Genomic DNA, 19,173 nt, shown 5'->3' with positions numbered 1-19,173 from the left:
AGCTACCCCAGACTAACACGGCTACATTTCTATCACTGTCTGTAGTTCTGTGCACCTAAGTGGCACATGCACCTGAAATTCACATATGAACAAGCAAATACTGGAGTTTTTACATATGGAGCTGTGGCTTCCAACCTCAACCAGTAGAACCATGTATTGATTACTAATCAAAATACAACAAACTGGCCAAAAACCTCACCCCAATCCTAAATCCTCTTGTCCCCAGGCCTTTCCCATGCTTCCAAGGATTTCCCATATTTTTTTTTCTTTTTCTTTCAGGTTTGCAACAAGAAAATAACTTGAAGATTCGAGTAGAACCAGGCTTATTTGAGTGGACAAAATGGGTCTCTGGTACTACATTACCTGCCTGGATACCTACAGTGGATTTAGCTGCAGCCAATCTGTGTGTTGACACAGCCTACAGGTAGCTGAACTTGGGACATGTCACTCTCATAGAGTTTCCTTAGCAATGAATAATCTTTCATTTAATGCTGAGGAGAGAAGGAACAAAATACAGGGACTAAACCTGCCTTCTGGATGAGCTGTTGGCCATCTTCATACCCCTTTGTACAGTCCCTAGGGCTGCTAGGCATTCCCAGCCTACATTAGAGCAGGCTCGGGTCTGCTCTAATTTGCACTTGCTAGTAATGGTGTCCTAGAAAGCAGGACTCACTAGAACACTAGATCTGTCCTTGATAAACTCTGCCCCTGGAGCTAGGATTCCCCCATTCCTGTGGAATCCTCATATGCCCCATCAGTGCTGCTGAGCTGTGCAAGGTGGGGCATTTTATGGACCAGGGTGTAGCTCTGCATTTCTCACCACATTTCAGAATGTTGGGATTGGAACTCTGCCGCCTGGGCTCACCCACCTCTGCTAGTTGAATGGAGTTGGTTCTGTGTGGGGCATTGATAGCCTGGACTAGCTAATTCATTACCTCACTCACACTTACCTATACTACTGATGCAAATCTTGGGTATGGATTTGGGTATTGACTGCATGGTTGGAGCCCTTATTTTACACTTGGCAACATGCTGAGGAACAAGTTAGCATCCACCAATATTTCAAGGCCTCTTTGGGATAGACTTTTGTCGTCTTTCCACTCCCAGTGCTGTCATTGTCTTCCCCCTCAGGTAGCCCCGCCCTATCCAGGTGGCAGCCAGCTGAGACCAGTCACTCACTGTTTCATCCTAGCCATCTCTTCACAGGACGCTGGTCCCAACAACACTCTTGCCTTTGTCCATCCCCATGACACCTCTATTTTAGGCCCATATCCTTAGTTGGTATAAATCAGCATAGTTTTGTACCAATTTACACCAGCGGACGAACTGGCCCGCAATTTTCAATTTTCCCCTGGTGTTTGTACTTCCTTCCTGGGCTACTATTTCATTGTGGCTGGGACAGCAGACAAAGTCCACAAGAATTGTTAAGTTAATGGTTAATCAACATAAGAAGCCCCTGCAGTGGTCCCACATTCCTGTTTTTCATACCCACATTTGACACTGCCAGGTATAAAGTGCCAGATAAGTTTTCAGTTTCCCTTCCAAAAAGCTCACATTCCCCAAAGTGGGTATTAAAATGTTACTGGAACAAATGCAGAACACATATGGTTTTTTAAACTTTCAATATTGTTGCAAATGAAACTCTTAATAGAGAAGGCCCTTTTCCCCCATGACTGTCTCCTGAGGCCTTAGAGCCAACTCCAGTTTCCTTTTTTTATCTGTACATGTACAAAACACAGGTGAGATGTTAATACTACTTAAGGGTAAGCACTGATCTTTGTGCCTTCCATCAGGGGAACCTAGACATTAACTGCTAAATCCTCAAAGGCTGCTCTGAGTGAAGGATCCTTTATGACTGGTGAGATGAAGGCTTTGTATCCCCACCTGGTGAAAAAATTCAACAACAGGTTTATTTTAAAAAAAATTGTTTTCATCAGAATTGAGATATTCATCAAAAAGCCTGAAAACAAACATCACTTCTACTTTTCAGCAACCAAAAGCTGAACATTTTCAGTTTAAAATTTTCCATATACTAGACTGAAAATGTTTTAGTAATAGAGTTTTCTACAAAAACTCAAATTAATGATGAAGCCAGAAAAGTTTTCATTTACATTTTCTTCTAACTGAAAAACCATTTTCCCCTCAAATAAGGATTTTGATGGAAAGTTTCTGATCATTTCTAATCTTTTTAATTCTAAACTTTTAAAACATTGGCACACTATGAGGTTTTTTGTTTGTTTTGTTTTGTTTTTGTTCTTTTTTTGTCTTCTGAAACTTCCCTGATGCTCCAAGACTTTTTGAAAAATCAACAATTGACAGTCCAGTAAACTCCTAAGCCAGCTCTTTTAAAACTCTATTAACCCCTTTGGTGTCAGCAGCTTCTGCTGTTGAATACCATTGTATTTAGCCTCACATTCTCAGCAATTGCAAATCACAGCTCCCCGCTCATACCAAGGGAATTTCTGTTCAAAATGTGAGGACACAGACACATGCTCAGTGCCTATCTGTGCTGTAAGCACAGAGAGGCTAAATAAAACAGCTTGGTAGGAATAGTCCCCGATATCACACAAGAAGTTAAAGAATAGACAAGATGACCCCCTGGGTTTGCCCTGCCTCCAAATCTGTGATTCATTTATACTAAACAGCTTCTGAAAAATCCCAGAGAACTACATTCTAGGGAAATGTCATGTGGTCTTGGTCAACACACAATCACATTAGTGAAATCTCAGGATTATTGTGAATTCTCATCAGCAGTTTTTGAGAGGACGGATATTAAATGCAAACCCAAAGGCCTCAGGTAAAAACATTCCCACCTTATAAATAACATAACACAGGAAATTTCAACACATTGGGGTTTGGTGACAACTTACACTGAAGCTGCTTTTTGTGGCTTGCCATATCATCAGAAACCCTGAATCCTTCCATTACACCAGAGCGACTCTCTATTTTAGGATGACCAAGTAGAAATAAAGCAACCAAAGCAAAAAGCCTTTGTAAGCATTCGGGGCTAATTATACCATCCAGCTGCTTATATTTTGTCCTCCCTGCCTACAAATTAACTTTTTGGGTCTGTGGAAATATATGGTCATGGTGCATGTTGCACCTAAATAGAGATACTTAACACTGCACTTATCCCCAAAAGGGTATCACATTGCCAGCTCTATGCAAAACAGTGGGACCACAGGAAAATAACCGGTTCAGGAAACATAAAGCTTCATGGAAGAATATAAAGTATATTCTCCTAACAAAAAAGGAAACCAGTCTGATGGTTAAACTAGAGGATTGGGTGAAATGCCTGGAGCTTTAGTCTACTGCTGTAGGCGATGAAAGATTTCCTCTGACACCAGTGGGAGTTTCTCATGTCCTGGGGTAGAAAGAGGAGACAGGGCTCAAGCGATAGGCCGTACATGGGTGCATGAAGTCTAAGGTTCAACTCCTATGGAAGGGATCCTTACACAAATACTGAAGTCTAAGGGGTTGAGTTATTTAGAAAAACAGTGGGAGCTCTTGTGTGACACATGGGCATTGACATATATGCTTTCAGTCACCCTGGGTACAGGGCCTAAGTAACTTGCATTCAAAATCTTCTCTCTCACATAAAATGTTCTGTTTGTTTTTCTGCCTGTAGACCTCATATACCAGTCAGCAAATTAGTGGTTTCAGAGTCTTATGACACCTACATAAATAGAAGCTACCAAGTAACGAAAGAAATCCTAAGTGAATGCAAAGGCAAAGGTAAGTGGAGGATTGCAGCCATTAGGAGATTGCTGGTACCTGTGGAGGCGCAGATAAATATAACAATGGTGGCCCACCAGGGGCTAATCCTGGCAGACTGAATCAGGCCGATATTTGCCTAGCCTGGGCTAGTTGCAATCTGTCTCAACAACCTGTGCCTGAATCCTTTCATGCCACAGACACTGAGCATTCAAAACCTGGGTGAAACGGTGTGATGCAGGCCCATTTCTAGGTAAAATATTCTGCTGACTGTTAATACCAGGTTTGTCCATAGTTCAAGTAGAAACAAGTGGTCACATGAGACCCTATTGTTTTAAGGGGCCTACTGTACAGCCTTCGCAGGCTTGCAGGTTTTCCTTGTTTCCACTGGTTGTGCAACAGCTCCACTTCAAAGCATTTCCTCCCTCTCACCTCCACCACTGGGGCCAAAAGGAGAACTTTTGTGGGCCTTTATATGAATGTACTTGCTACTGCAGTGGCTTCGTATGCCCCTGAACAAAACCGATTTTTTTTCCCAAATAAAATATTGAAATCAATTAAGGTGAATAAAAACTGAACCTGAAAAGTACTGGGATAGTCCTTGAACCCCAGCTGTTTTACTTGTCTGTTTTTCATTAATGACCTTTTCCCGAGGTTTTTCAGAAATGAATTTGTCCCCCAAAGCAGATAGAAGAACTCACAGTGAAAACATTGGCCTCTAAAGAGGCTGACAATTTGTGCATGCCCAACTTGAGTCTCGTTAAAAGGCCTGATTTTCAGAGGGCAGGTATTAAAGGCTTTCTGAAAATCTTAAAATAGCTCACATTGAGCACTGGGACACTCAGATTCAACCACCGTGTTTGAAATTCTTGGCCTTAAGCTCTTTGCCTGTTTCTCCATCTGTTAAATAAGGATAATCATGTCTGATATGGATATTTGAAGATGGAAAGAATTTGGTGGGATCTTTGGGTTTTTATACCATTGTTTTCTTTCAGCACATTCGATTCGGCAAAGTTATTCTATCAAATATAGCGGGTGGATCATTTCTGAAAATCTGGCATTTTGTGATGACAAAAAGAAAAACAAGCATGAAAATATAATTCCCTGAAAAAAAGGGGTGAATCCCAAGCAATTTCTGGGTTTTTTTCAACATTTTGCAGTCATTAATTTCTTTGAAAATTCCATAACTAGCTGTATGTTGAGTTTTTTAAATACGATTCTAAAATAAAATAAACTCTGGGTAATGCTTAAGAACTGCAAAAGCAATGGTGTGCATTGACATGGCCAAAATTGAAATTTGGGGAAAAAACAATAGAACCCCACTTAAATCTAGGCTATGTCTAGACTGCAGGCTTCTTTTGGAAGAAGCTTTTCCAGAAAAGATCTTCTGAAAAAACTTCTTCTGAAAGAGAGCGCCTGCACTGCCAAAGCACATCGACAAAGCGATCTGCCTTTTCAACAAATAACGTCCACGCTGAATGGACGCTCTCTCGCATTTAAGCTGTGCTCACTGTGGATGGAGTCGCCACCAGGGCACCTGTGCTTTTTCCTCTTTCCTCTTCTTTCAAAAGAACTCCCTCTTCCCCGTCTACGTACGCCTTTTCTCAAAGAGCTCTGTTGGGAAAAAGGCTTCTTCCTCATAGAAAGAGGTTTACCAATGTCGGGAAAACCCCTCTGTTCTTTTGATTTTTTTTCAAAAGAACATGATTAAGTGTGGACTTAAGTGAAGTTTTTTTTTGGGAAAATGGCCATAGTGTAGACTTGGCCCTAAAGGCTTGATCCTAGAAGTGCTTCCAATCAAATGTAGTGTTGATAAAATAACAGTACAGGTTAAGAATGTTAAGGACTCCTCGACTATACGATAAGCAAATGGTTATCAGATAGACGAGTCGACTAGTCGATTCTCTCCCCCCTTGCTGCCTCTATCAGAGGCAGCAAAGGCGGGGGGAGAGAAGAGAGGATACTTCAAAGGGGTAGCACCACATAGAGCCCGGACCGGGGCTCCGTGTGGCACTGCCACATTGAAACGTTGCAACGGGCTCTGTGGCACTGCTCCTCTGAAATGCCGCCTTGGCGTTTTAAAGCGGCAGTACCATGTGGAGCCCGGGGTCAGCTGGGGACTCCCTAGCTGACCCCAGGCTCCCTGCAGCATTTCAAAGGGTCCCCCGCTGACCCCAGGCTCCATAAGGGTGCTTCCGCTTTGAAATGCCACATGGACTCTCGTGCATTTCAAAGAGTAAGTGCCCTCGTGGAGCCTGGAGTCAGCGGGACTTCTCCCTGGCCCTGGGCTGCACGCAGAGTTCCACATTCCTCCTTTGAAATGTACAAGAGCCCCAGCGGGGCCTATCGACTAGTCGAGTAGTCAATGGAAATTCCATCGACTACTCAACTAGTAAATTACTCGTTAGTTAACATCCTTAGGACAGGTTGGATCTGTCTGGTCTGGCATGCTTGGGACCAGGTTGGTCCCAAACAAGGAGTTTGCTGGACCAGGGGAGGTCAATTCTGGCCTCCCAGCCACCAGCCTCCCCAAGCCTTGCTATGCTCCTGGTGCCAGCTACCACCCCCTGGCTGCTGGCTCCACTTCCATCCTGCCACGCTACCAGATCTGGCCAGCCCCCATATTGCCAGCCCTGCTAGACTGTCGGACCCAGCCAGGCTGCTGGACACCAGCCATCTTGCCACTAGACTCAGCCGAGAAGGGTCTCTGATTTGGCAACATCTGTGGTTCAAGCTGTATTACTCAGTGTAGCAATCACTATGCTCAGAATAAGGATTTGCTGTTTGGAACCCCAGATAACATTACATTTGTAGATTATAAAGACAGAAGGGACCACTGATAATCTCAATTGATCTACAAAACACAAGCCGCCGAATTTCACTCATGGATTCCTGCATCAAGTCTCAGAACTTTGATTAAACAGGTACATATCTTTTGGAAAGCCATCCAGTCTTAGCTGAGGGCTTGTCTGCACATAAAACGTTACAGCTGCACCATTGCAGATGCACCACAGTGCGGTAGCACTTCAGTGTACATGCTATCTATGACAACGGGAAGCATTGTCCTATCAGCTATCCACCTCCCAAAGGCTACATCTATACTGCAGCCATCTTTTGCAAAAGCTTATGCAAATGAAGTGCGGAGTAGAATATTGCCACGCTTAATTTGCATAATTAATTAGCAGCCTTTTTTGCGCAAGAGGCTTTTGCACAAAAAGGAGCTGTGTAGATGGCTCCTTTTTGCGCAAAAAAACTCTCTTGCACAAGAGCCATTCTTCCTCATTTTTTCAGGAAGAACAGTTCTTGCGCAAGAGGGGGTTTTTGTGCAAAAAGGACCCGTCTACACAGCTCCTTTTTGCGCAAAAGCCTCTTTTGCAAAAATGGCTATTAATTAATTATGCAAATGAAGCATGGCGATATTCTACTCACGGCCACCCAGGAGCAGGTGTGCATGAAAATCAAGGGGGTCCACTGAGACCCCCGACCCTGAGCCCTCAGCTTACAATGGCCGTACTGGGTCAGACCAAAGGTCCATCTAGCCCAGTAGCCTGTCTGCCAACAGCGGCCAACCCTAGGGACCCCGGAGGGGATGGACCGAAGACAGTGACCAAGCCATTTGTCTCGTGCCATCCCTCTCCAGCCTTCCACAAACCTTGGGCAGGGACACCACTCCTACCCCCTGGCTAATAGCACTCCATGGACCCAACCTCCATGACTTGATCTCACGTCCCTTTCAACTCTGTTCTAGTTCTAGCCTTCACAGCCTCCTGCAGCAAGGAGTTCCACAGGTTGACTCTTTGCTTTGGGAAGAACAACTTTCTGTTACTAGTTTGAAGCCTGCTACCCATTCCTTTCCTTTGGTGTCCTCTAGTCCTTCTTTATGGGAACTAATGAAGAACTTTTCTGTATGCACCCTCTCCACCCAACTCCTGCTTTTAGAGACCTCTATCCTGTCCCCCCTCCGTCTCCTCTTTTCTAAGCTGAAAAGTCCCAGTCTCTTTAGCCTCTCTTCATATGGGACCTGTTCCCAACCCCTGATCATTGTAGTTGCCCTCCCCTCTCCCACCCTCTCTCTTCCCCTCTCCCACCTCCTTTTCCCAGTCTCCTCCAGTTTTGTTCAATAAAGACAGATTCCATTTTTGAACACAATTGTCCTTTATTTTGTACATCAAGAAAAGGGGCTAGGGAAGGGTAAGTGGAAGGAGGTAAGGGAGGAATGGGGTACGAGCCCCCGATGGGGAGGACTGGGCTGGCTCTGCGGGCTTCTGGGTGTGGAAGCTCTCCTGCAGCCCCCCAATTGCCCCCTCTCCCCAGATGGCAGCCTGCGGCAAGTGCAGTCGGGCTGATGGCCGAGTGCTCTGATGTGCCCAGTGTGGGTACTCAGGGCACTCCAAGCCAGGACTGCTTTGCAAGTGGGACACCCCTGAGAACTGTCTGTCCGGGGTGGGGGTCGGGACCCTTTAAGCACAGCCCTCGGCTAGCCTGAGACAGCAACTCCATGCTCTAAGTCCTCCTCTGATGCCCTGCCGGCACTGCTTCCGGCCATCCTTAAGCCTGGTTCAGGGTCCACTTAATGTGGACATGCTAGTTCGAATTAGCAAAACGCTAATTTGAACTAGTTTTTTAGTCTGTATCCGTTAGTTCGAATTAGCTTAGTTCGAATTAACTAATTCGAACTAAGTTAGTTCGAATTAACATTGTAGTGTAGATGTACCCTATGAGTGTTAGCATCTCTGTTAATCAGGGTGATTTTATTTAGACGACTGACTAAACTTTAGACAGCTTGGGTTTGAAAATCTTAAAAAACAATGAATGGTCTAGCAGCACCTTAAAGACTAACAAAACATGTAGTTTGATATCATGAGCTTTTGTAGGTACAACCTTCATGTTTTGCTTGTTTTAAGGTGCTGCTAGACCATTTGTTGTTTTTAAAGTTTTTCCCAGTTACAGACTTACTCAGCTACCCCTCTGATGGCTTTGAAAATGTTGGCCAGAACTAGGGCTGACTGAAAAGTATAGTTATTTTCCATTAAAAAATTTCAAATGACATGAAATGTTCTTTTTAATTTGAAATAACTTTTGCTGAGATTCCACCCCTCCTCCCCCAAAAAAATCTGGATCATTCGAAAAATCAAAAATTTCAAAACAGGCAAAATCTTTTCACTAAAATATTTGTGTTCTTCACAAAGCTGTTTGTTGTCCCCAAACCGACAAATATGAAAGAATTTTCAACCAATTCAAGCTGTGAGCACTCTGAAGTATTATTCATAAGCAGTATTTTCCCACATACATCAACTGAGTTGTTCTGTGTAAAATGTAATCTATCGTTAAGAGCCTCAAACTAATAGAATTTGCCTTGGAAAGTTGCAGGCCCACCCCACCAAAAGCAATGCTGGACCCCAGAAATAGGCCCCCTGCAGGCACAAGCTGAACCCACATGGACGCACTCTTCCGGACATTTGTGTGGTGCCCAGCAAGCTGCCAGCTGCATTGCTGGGCACACTCTGCTGGCACGGCCTGGGCTTCCACATGGCCACTTGGCTGCCTTCGCAGTACCACTTCGTGAATGCCTAGGAGCCTTGCGGCCCGTCTGGGTGATTTAAAAGGGCGCAGGGCTACTGCTACTGTGGCAGCAGTGTTCCCCTTATATCCCAATCAGCGACACTGGACTATTGGCACCGTCAAACTTTTTTCTCTACATTCCGAGCAATCTGTGTTTGTTCGTTTTGTTGCAGGAAATAACATTTTGATAGTGGCTCATGCTTCGTCTCTTGAGGCCTGTACTTGCCAGCTCCAAGGCCTATCGCCTCAGAATTCCAAGGACTTTGTACAGATGGTCAGAAAGGTAATTATCAACAGATAGAAAAAAAAATGAAAATCTCCTTATGAGCCAGAGGAGACTTTGTTTCTAGTGTCTGATAATTCCGGCCATTGTTTGAGCTTTGCAAGCTTCAGAAACCATGCGAGTAGAGAAGATTGGTTTAAGAGGCTTAGCTTATAAGTCCTTTTCGCAACAGATAACAGGAGAATGAATACTAACATACAAAGGGCTTCATGGCTCAACTGCACTTTTATGCTTCAGGGTGATGGCGCTTTATGGTCTGGTCCCCCTTCTTGTTATAGTCAGGAAAGTGATTTTTAAAATGTCATTGTGAGCATCCAGATTTATTCCTTTTCCTTGACTTCATGTTAGGAGATAGTGCTGTGTGTGCCACGCCCGCAAGCACAACTAAGCAGCTGGAAATCCGTCCGCACTCCTTCTGCCTCTCATTTCATTACCTTTTCTTATACAAGCTGACCTTTGTGTCAATAAATGAGCCAGCAGAGAATGCAGGTCACTATCCCATTGCTGTATTGACTGTTAAGCCTGCCAACGAGACCTGGACATACACACACATATTGCTGTGTCCCGAAGCTTATCTAGTGGAGATTGTAACGTAGGAGTCTGGCCCTCAAATATTTTATGTTCACAGTGAAATGCTTTTAAAAGTATGGCTGCAAAAGTGATTTTTTGAAGCTGGTAGTTCAACTCAAAATGGAAATGTTTCAGTTTTTCTTGCCAAAATGAAAAGCTGAAAAAAAATTGTTTTATTTTTTTTCATGTAGAACAAAATATTTAGTTCAACTTGAAACAAAATGTCTTTATAGCTCAAGCTATCAAAACTCCTACGCTAAGTTCTAAAAGTCCTAGGTATGAATCTACCTGCAGGTGGTTACAAAAACAGCATTTTGTTTGTTTTTGTACTTGGTTTTTTTTTTTTAATATTCTCAGAAGCACATTTACCTAAATGTCAAAATGAAACATTCTTTCGAAACAACAAGTAAAAATGTTGATGGTTTTTTGTAATAAACATTTCCTCTTTTTTTTTTAACCAAAACTATTTGCTGCATTTTACCCAAAACAGCATTTTTCAACAAATGAATTATTAAATCTGAAAAAATTCACCCAGCCCTAATCTCAATGTTGCTCCTGACTCCTGCTGTGTGTCAGAATATCTTCTGCATTTGAGGTGGGATGTTGAAATAACTTAGGAACATAAGTATTTGGGCTCTTTTGAAAACTGCACCCTTGCTCTAGATCTCTTCCTTCTCATTGCCTTTCTGTATTTTAATATTTCCTGACACAGATTCCATACCTGGGGTTCTGTTCCTGCGAAGAATTGGGAGAGACAGGCATTTGGCAACTCACAGATCCCCCTATCCTCCCTCTCACACATGGACCAACTGGAGGCTTTAACTGGCGAGAGACCTTACTACAAGAATAGGCAAACCTAAACATACAAAAAAAATGGCCTTTTTAAGCGTTGGCGAATGTCACTTATTCCTTGTGTTTAATGACAGTGGAAATAATATTCACAACATTTTAGGTGAATTGTTCACAAAAACATTCTAGCATATCACCTATAGAATCACATTCATGCAAAAAGTTCTCATGTAAAACTGGGTGAATATAAGAAAGGGCTTATATGACGGAAGAATATAGCTATATGTCTAGGCTTCTGCACTGCAGGAAATGTCTATGTTATCCTAAGGCTAAATAGCCTGGATGTATTTTTCATCTTGAACTGAACTCAGACAACAAATTTTCACTGCCTTCTGCACCATGTTAGTGACATCTAGGACTGTGTGAAAATAGTGAATTTTGCATCTTTTTCATTTGCAAAATGTTGCAGGACAAATATGTGCAATTTTGTTCTGGGCTATGTTGGCATCTTCCCCATTACTCTGAAATTTTGCTAAATAGCAATTTTGTTTTCCCCTAAAATAGCTACACTGCATGTGTTCCATAAGATACTTTGTCTCACCTCCAGAAGGAAAGGGGTTCTCTATTCCAATTATAGACTGGCATCAAATTATTCCTTTTCATTATCATATTTGGTGGCTACATATTACACAGGTGTGTAGGTTGCAGTTGCTTAAGATAGACTAAAACGCATGATGTTGATATGCATCAGCACACAATTTTGAACTTCAAAGCTGTCAGAGATGAAGTTCTCACATGAAAAATAGCATCATTTTTCAGTGACGAACAGGCAATTTTGCTAAATGGAGATGAAAAGAGCACTCAAAATGTGAAGGTTTTCTGATTTTCTTAGCTGAAATTTACTGCTGTGCACAGGACCATAAAATCTGTGCATCACTCAAATCCTGTTTAAGACCCTCATAATAGAGATTTTATATGCCTTTTGCTGATTCCTCTGTAGAGACGTGTATTTCACACCTTTGTGAATATTTCTTAGAGCTTTAGTGACTATCTACAATAATCAGCCTTCACTGTGGATAATGACACAGACAAAAGGAAATGCTTGTAATTCAGATTTAAGGTGGAGGGTTATTTTGTGGTTGAATTTTGTTTATTTGGGGTTTTTTGTTTTGTTTTCCCCCTTCCTTTCCTTAAAATTTAAAGTGCCACCTGTCACACATAGAAAGCAGAACAGTGATTGAAAAAAGTAACACATGGGCCCATGAACATGTTACGTATGAGGTGATTTATTTCATGTTTAGCTAAAATCTTGATCCCACTGAACTCATGAGGAACTTCTAGATCAGACCTAGTGTTTTAAGTCCAGCATCCTTTCTTTGGCAGTGGCCAACATCAACTGCTTCAGGGATAACCTGCCTCCAAGGAAAGTTCCTTCCTGACCTACAACAGTATAGAGGCTGTCTTATGCTCTGAACCATGAGGGTTCTCAAATTATTTTGTAAAAATATTTACTATTTTAGGCTCCAATTCAGGAAAACACTAAAACACATGCTTATTATGGGGGTTAAGCTCTGTCCTGAATAGTTTTCCTGGCCATAATTTATTCTCGTTATCCATATAAATGTCCATTTTTGGGAGGAGGTGATAATCCTGTTAAAAGGTAAGCCTGTCAGTAACTGAATTCCCATCAATTTCAGTGGGACTGGGATTTGGCCACACATTCAGTATTATCACAGTGACATAAAATCAGAGGGCCTAATCTTTCATGTGATACAGGCAAAAGGCCCACCAGCTTCAATGGAAATTAAGTCCATATGGCAACGGCAAGATCAAGTGCTAGGGGTTTTAAGCTAAGTTTGGTCTAGTTTGTGATTCCTTGCCAAGGAATATACAGCAAATCTGTATAGAATTTAAGTCAACAAACAGCTCATCTTGTGCAATATGTACATTGTCATAACCATAGCAGTAGTCTAATATTTGTACATTTACAATATATGTAATAAATGGCAGGACATCAATAAATGCATTATTATACCAGGGATGTATACTGAAAAGTCAGGGAGATAACTTATGTAATGACAGAAAGAAACTGCATCAGTATCTAAACTGCATCAGTTATATTTCTGTCACATTTTTATTTTAATTATAATTTAAACTATTTTTAGCTATGTACAGACATTCTAAAGAGTGTTTATTGCTTGTTTTCCTTCATGCTTACTGACCACAAACTCACAAAGGAGTTTATTTAATTAAATGAATAAACAGACAATCAAACCAAAAATAATTTGGGTTTCACTGTATATTTAAATTCCATTGATAACTTACTGTTTTATGCTTCAGGCTTGCAAGAGGTTGGGGTAACATGCAATATGAGGAAAAGCTATCCAGATTTGACCATTGTTAAAGAGCATTACGGGAAGTTGTTTAGACAATAGCATGTAACAGGTATGGAACAAAACCTGTATTTATAGACTGTTGAATATTATAGTAATTGATCTTTGCATAGAGTTAGTATTTAAAAAAACGTGTTCTGTTAGTGAAGGAAAAAACGTTAAAACATTCTCTTCTTACAAAAGTATATTTTTAGATGTTTGGAAAAGTATATGGACAATTGTTATCTGATATCATGTTTGAGTTTCAGGTGTCAGGAATTTCAGAAAAAAAAATCTTGTTTTCTTCCAATATTTTGTTGTCTAATAAGGGTTTTGCATTAAGGAAACTGGTGCTGATACGAATCTTTGTTTAAAATGCATCTTACATTATTTAAATGCATAGCACTGGGAAAACCCTGGATATTTTAAAAATGTTTTTAATTAGAATGTTTTAAAAAAGAGCATCGCTGCTTATATTTTACTACGTTGCTGTTCATTAATATGTATTTAATGTATCTTCGGTGTCTCGTCCCAGGGGAACATTGGCCTGATGCAGCTGAAATGAATGCAATTCCTTCTCTGGACTTCATGGCAGTGATTTCAGGCCTGCTCAGTTCAGTCTGAACCCATAAGGAGTGACAATGGCTCTTAGACCCTTGTACGGCTAAAGAACAAGGCGGGAAATCTTGCAAGAACAAGTTGTTCTTTAGAAATCGTTAGATTGGGTCTGGTCAGAAATAACATGAGAATTAGTAGCATGTGGCTGGGGCCTGAGCACAGCAGTAGATAAAGGGGTGATACCCAGCAGCCTCAGGAGGGGAAAATTGACTATTTTTATATCATTTTTCCATTTTCTTTGATTTCATCAAATGTTTCAGTCATGCTCAGTGGGAGCCTCCCAGATTTCAGGAGCCTTTACCTGAATGTTTTGCCTCCTTTAAGTGGAACAGTTTGGGTTGCAACAGTCATGGACCCTGATCCTGCAAGCCAGGGTGACCAGCTGTCCCAATATTGGCTTTGTCTTCTATATCTGACAATCCTGCCTTCCCACCCTTCAGCCCCCCAAAATGTCCTGATTTATCACACTTGCTGTCTGATCTCCCTCCTGCAAGCTCACACATGCATTCCCCTTGCCCTACACCAGGGGTGGGGAACCTAAACCCCAGGGACCAGATGTGGCTCCCAGCTTGCCTGGATCTGGACCCCTGAGGCTTGCTGCCCCTCCCCCAGCATTGGGGAGTCTGCACTCATGCTCCACTCCCCCCTGCTACCTCCACACAGGGCCGGAGCACACAAAATCTACTAATCTGGGCCACCCTAGGCTCTGGTGTGCAAGGGGAATTTGGGGAGTGTCTGTCTGGCTTTCTCCTTCTCACTTGTGTGAAGCTTAGGGATGTTAAATTGCAGCTAATCAGCTAATTGAGTAGTGTATGGAATTTTGACTACTTCCTGCTCCTCACCCACCCTGCGGAGACAGTGCTGGAGGGAACCAGCTTTTAAGCCAGCTCCCCCGAGCACCAGTTCCTCCCCAAGCGGGGAGGGAAGCGAGTAGTCGACTCAACTATCCAATAAGCATGTGCTTATCGGGCAGTGGACTAGTCGACTCCTCCCTTACCTCCCCAGTTTGGCACCCAACTGATTTTTTCTGTGGGTCAGCAGCCCCTGACCCAAAAAAAGTTCCCCGCTCCTGCCCTATACAGAGCCCACTGCAATATATGAAACCTTACCTAGAACACTCTAATCTGTGTCAGACAAAATGTGCATAGTTTCCAGTAACTTTAGCAATATACTGCTTTGTCCATTGTCCGTGGGAATAATCAGATGTGTTAATGCAGGTATCAGGTGCTACATTTTCATGAGTTTCCCTCAATATCAATATACTGGTAGCAACAGTCGATTGCTTACATTCTATAAGGCCTTGTCTTCATTCCAAGGAAGATCGATGCTGCCACAATGGATCTTCTGGAGTTCAATTTAGCAGGTCTAGTAAAGACCTGCTAAATCAAAGTGAGAGGGTGCCCCCTTTGGCAGCTGGTTCTCTTTGTCCTGCGATGAGTAAGGGAAGCTGATGGGAGCATTTGCTCCCATTGGCCTCCAGCTGTGGGAATGGCAGGGAAACTCGAATTAAGATATTGACTGGAGTTGCATATCTTAATCCAACCTTCCCCTTTAGTGTAGACCTGGCCTAAGTAGTTTTCAGGCCAGGCCTTATCCACTATACATGGATTTAATCTACTGAAATCAATGGAACTATTTCCATTTACATCAGCAGAAGATGTGACCCATTATTTTTAGAATGCAGTGTTTTCCATTACATGGAATCTAAGCAAATTGAAAATTAATGGCCAACTAATGGCTAGCATTTTTTTATTTTTTCCTGTGGAATTAGCTTCTTTTTATTATTATTATTACGGGGATAATATATTAAAACCAAAGAGTGAGTGATATAAAAAAAATCTCTTTCTGAAGAAAAAAATAAATAGTTTTGCCAAACAAAACTAAAACCAACTTTCCCCCACCCCTCAAATGGGGGGAGAAATAATTCCAGAGTTAATACCTAATATATTATTTTTATCAACAGACCTGTCTCCTTCAGGTTGTAATACTGTAAGGACTTAGATGTTGTCTGCTTAACTGCATATTGCGTGCCTCTATTTTTAAAGAAAGTTCGGGATATAGTTATTATTATTATTGGCAGCATTTCCACTAAACTAGCTGTTAGCATACTATACTGATATTTTTTATTTCAATTGGCCCTGATTCAGGAAAACATTTATGCGTGTGTTCAAAAGCTGTTGACTTCAATGGACATTAATGAGGTACTTAAGAACATTCCTGAACAGGGATGTTCCCTTGAATTAGGAACTAGTTGAAGATGAAATTAGATTCGTTCAGGTCTGTTCTGTTGTGAACATCATTCTTTGTTCAGTGAATTGAGGCATTTGCTTTTACACCTACCTGCATTGCTACTTGAGTATACCATTTAAAAAAGTGATGAATTGCTCCTTTAAATTTACACTAAATAATGAACATCCTCAAACGCAGATGAACTACAGTTCATTCCAGCATCCTTCAGAGCAGTGGCCAACTCTACACACACTACTGTGAACTTTGGTAGCACCCAGAATTTGCATTTAAATTGCAGTCCTGTCCATGCATGAAGAGGATGGGAGGAAAATCTCAATAGCTCACGTGTGGGATACGGGGAAAACTTAACATCTGCTTAAGTTAATATTCATTTTAACAAGAGAGATGTAGACTATTTTAGTCCATCAGTTGCCAAATAATTTTCACATTTAAACACAGGATTGAAAATTGATTTGCAGTACTTCAAAATTTAAAACATATTGAAAGTCAGTAGGAATTACTGATTATAAATTGAGCCTAAACGTAGAGGAAAATATTTGATTCTTAAATAGATAGGAAATTATGCCAGGAGCAGGCACATTTAAAATGATGTATGAGTGAATAATCAAACTGTAAATGCAATTGGCTACATACACTCTAATATGCCACTTAGTTGTCATTGCTGCCTCGAATATCTGAACACATTTACTGATTGAATATTTATGAAAATACATATAAGGGATTGGAAAATATATGACCAGATCCTTTTTATTAACTTTTTTTGTTGCCACTAAAGGGTGCTTCTACACTGCAGGGCTTAACTCGAAATAAGCTACACAAATTGAGCTACATCAATTGCATAGTTTATTTCGAAATAGGGAGGATATACACAGCACTTATTTCGAAACAGAGCACTCTTCCTCCAACTTCCCTTATTCCTCCTAAAATGAGGATTACAGGAGTCAGAGTAAGAAGTCCTCCAGCTTAACAGTATTTTGACACTATTTTGAAATAACTGCTTGCTGTGTAGATGCAGACTAAGTTATTTTGGAATAACGCTAGTTATTTCGAAATAGTGTTGCAGTGTAGACATAACCTAAGAAAGTACTTTCTGAAGTTTCTCTCTGTAGGCAGTTCTAAAAACTTGATGTTATCAATGGATGAATTTTTTTTTCATTTTTAAGCTGATGTATTGTTATGTTTACTATGTTTTCAGTGTGATCAGATTGTATTTATTTGAAAAAAATGTTTAACTTTAAAAAAAATTGTATTGCCAAAAAATCACTGTAATTACCTGTGGCATCTGTATTTGTTTTATTTTTTTAATCTTCTACTTCTAGTGCTAACAACTGTTGAAACAATCATGCCATTTTAATTTGCTTGTTACATTAAATGGACTTCTCAAAAGTTAAACCAAATGGCTCACAGCTGATTTAATGAAAATGACACACTCCCACAGTAAATCTTTCCTGTTTACAGTTTTGTGATGTACTACATATGTAGTCCAAGCAATGAGTCTGAAAGCAAGCATTCAGGTAAAGCCTATGGATGAAACACACCCTTGTGGATAGAGTAGAGGGCTTTGGTGTGATTTGCTGGTTTTCTGACATAGGTCAATTGCACCCTAATAATTTAGAGCAGTGGTCTCCAACCTTTTAAAGTATGCGATCTCTTTTTGAATTTAAGTGCAATCCAGGATTTATCTCAAACTCCAGTACCTTTGCCCCAACTCCTTCTTGCCCCTATTCCAAGGCCCCTCCCCTGCTCACTCCATCCTTTCTCCCTTTCATCAGGCAGGGGCAGAGGTTTGGGGTGCAGTCTCTGGTCTTGGACTAAGGGATTTGGAGTATGAGAAGGGCTCTGAGCTGAGCCTGGGGCAGAGACTTGGGGGGTACATGATGAGGACAGGGGTTCATGATGCAGGCTCCAGCTGGACACTGCTTACCACAAGTGGCTCTTGGGTGGTGGTGCAGTGAGGCTAAAGCAGGCTTACCCCTGCCCTGGCCCTGCACCACTCCCTAAAGCAGCCAGCAAACTGAATCCCAAGTCCTGTTGTGTACCCCACCCCCGTTCTGTGGATATAGAATACAGGGTGGGAGAGGGGAACAGCTCCAAAGCAAAGGGCAGGAGTTGCACAGCAGTGGGGGGAGACAGCTGAAGTGCTGCACTTGACAGCCTCTTGGCCAAACCAGTCAGGATCACCTCTCAGAGGCTCCAAGATCTACCAGTAGATCCCGATCTATTGGTTGGTGACCACTGATTTAGAGTAGTATTTCTCTGACTTTTCAGATTGCCTTAGAAAAGGGGTTGCAGATATGTCCATGAGCCCCTTCTTTTTACATTGCATGTAAGAGTAAACAAATTATGGCGTTGTCTGAAGTTACTAGCACTGCTCTATTTCAGCTATGCAAATAACGTAGCTGAAGTCGATATACTCACCGTAGTGTCTTGCGTGCGTAAGGTTGGTGGGGGCAGCTTCTTTCGTCGATACCAGCTACTCTTCTGCTATTGGTGGAATACCAGCGTCGATGGTAGAGTGCTCGGAGATCGATTTATCACATCTACAGCAGACATGATAAATCAACAATAAATGGATCAATTAATACAGTGTTGATTTCCCCATGTAGTATAGACAAGGCCTATCAGTGATTATCAAGGCTTATCATTATTAAAACAAAAAGAGAACCTTGAATGGGAAGGGCTTGTTTTGTTTTGGATTGTAGTAACATTTTCCACCCCCCATGCCTCCTCTTTTGTGCTCTGATTTTGACTCTCCCTTGTCTTACCACTCAGGTTATGTCTAAACTACATTCCTCTTTAGAAAGAGGAGTGTAAATGAGACCAATTGAAAATTCAAATAAAGCACAGATTTACAAATCTCGCGCTTCATTTGCATAATTGCGTGAAATCGCAGTCTAGACAGGGTTCTTTGGGAGAAAAAAAAACCTTTTTCGAAAGAACCCGTACACCAGAAAAAATGAGGTGTACGGGTTCTTTTGAAAAAGGGTTTTTTTCGAAAGAACCCCATCTAGACTG

General features: G+C 41.6%; 1 protein-coding gene across 5 annotated transcripts in view; it reads left to right on the top strand.

Moving 5' to 3' along the window:
- The window catches only part of LOC102443365 (ubiquitin-associated and SH3 domain-containing protein B), a 120,138-nt gene extending 101,905 nt beyond the window's left edge, over window positions 1-18,233 (top strand). The window contains exons 11-16 of one of the 5 annotated variants that reach the window (XR_012897781.1): window positions 280-424; window positions 3,629-3,735; window positions 9,450-9,559; window positions 10,842-11,081; window positions 13,259-13,363; window positions 13,826-18,230. Coding sequence is in view for 2 of the 5 variants with exons in the window: in XM_075909793.1 (XP_075765908.1) it covers window positions 280-424; window positions 3,629-3,735; window positions 9,450-9,559; window positions 10,842-10,979 (500 nt within the window). In the remaining 3 variants the exon portion in view is untranslated. Of the gene's footprint in view, window positions 1-279; window positions 425-3,628; window positions 3,736-9,449; window positions 9,560-10,841 lie in introns of all 5 variants that reach the window. The other 4 variants (XR_012897780.1, XR_012897779.1, XM_075909793.1 and 1 more) reach the window with 4 other exon arrangements.
- The last annotated feature ends 940 nt before the right edge of the window (window positions 18,234-19,173 follow it).

The sequence above is a fragment of the Pelodiscus sinensis genome, chromosome 26 (assembly GCF_049634645.1).
Source record: "Pelodiscus sinensis isolate JC-2024 chromosome 26, ASM4963464v1, whole genome shotgun sequence".
NCBI lineage: Eukaryota > Metazoa > Chordata > Testudines > Trionychidae > Pelodiscus > Pelodiscus sinensis.
The sequence above is the reverse complement of the archived record's forward strand: the minus strand, read 5'-3'. Positions and strand labels throughout refer to the sequence as shown.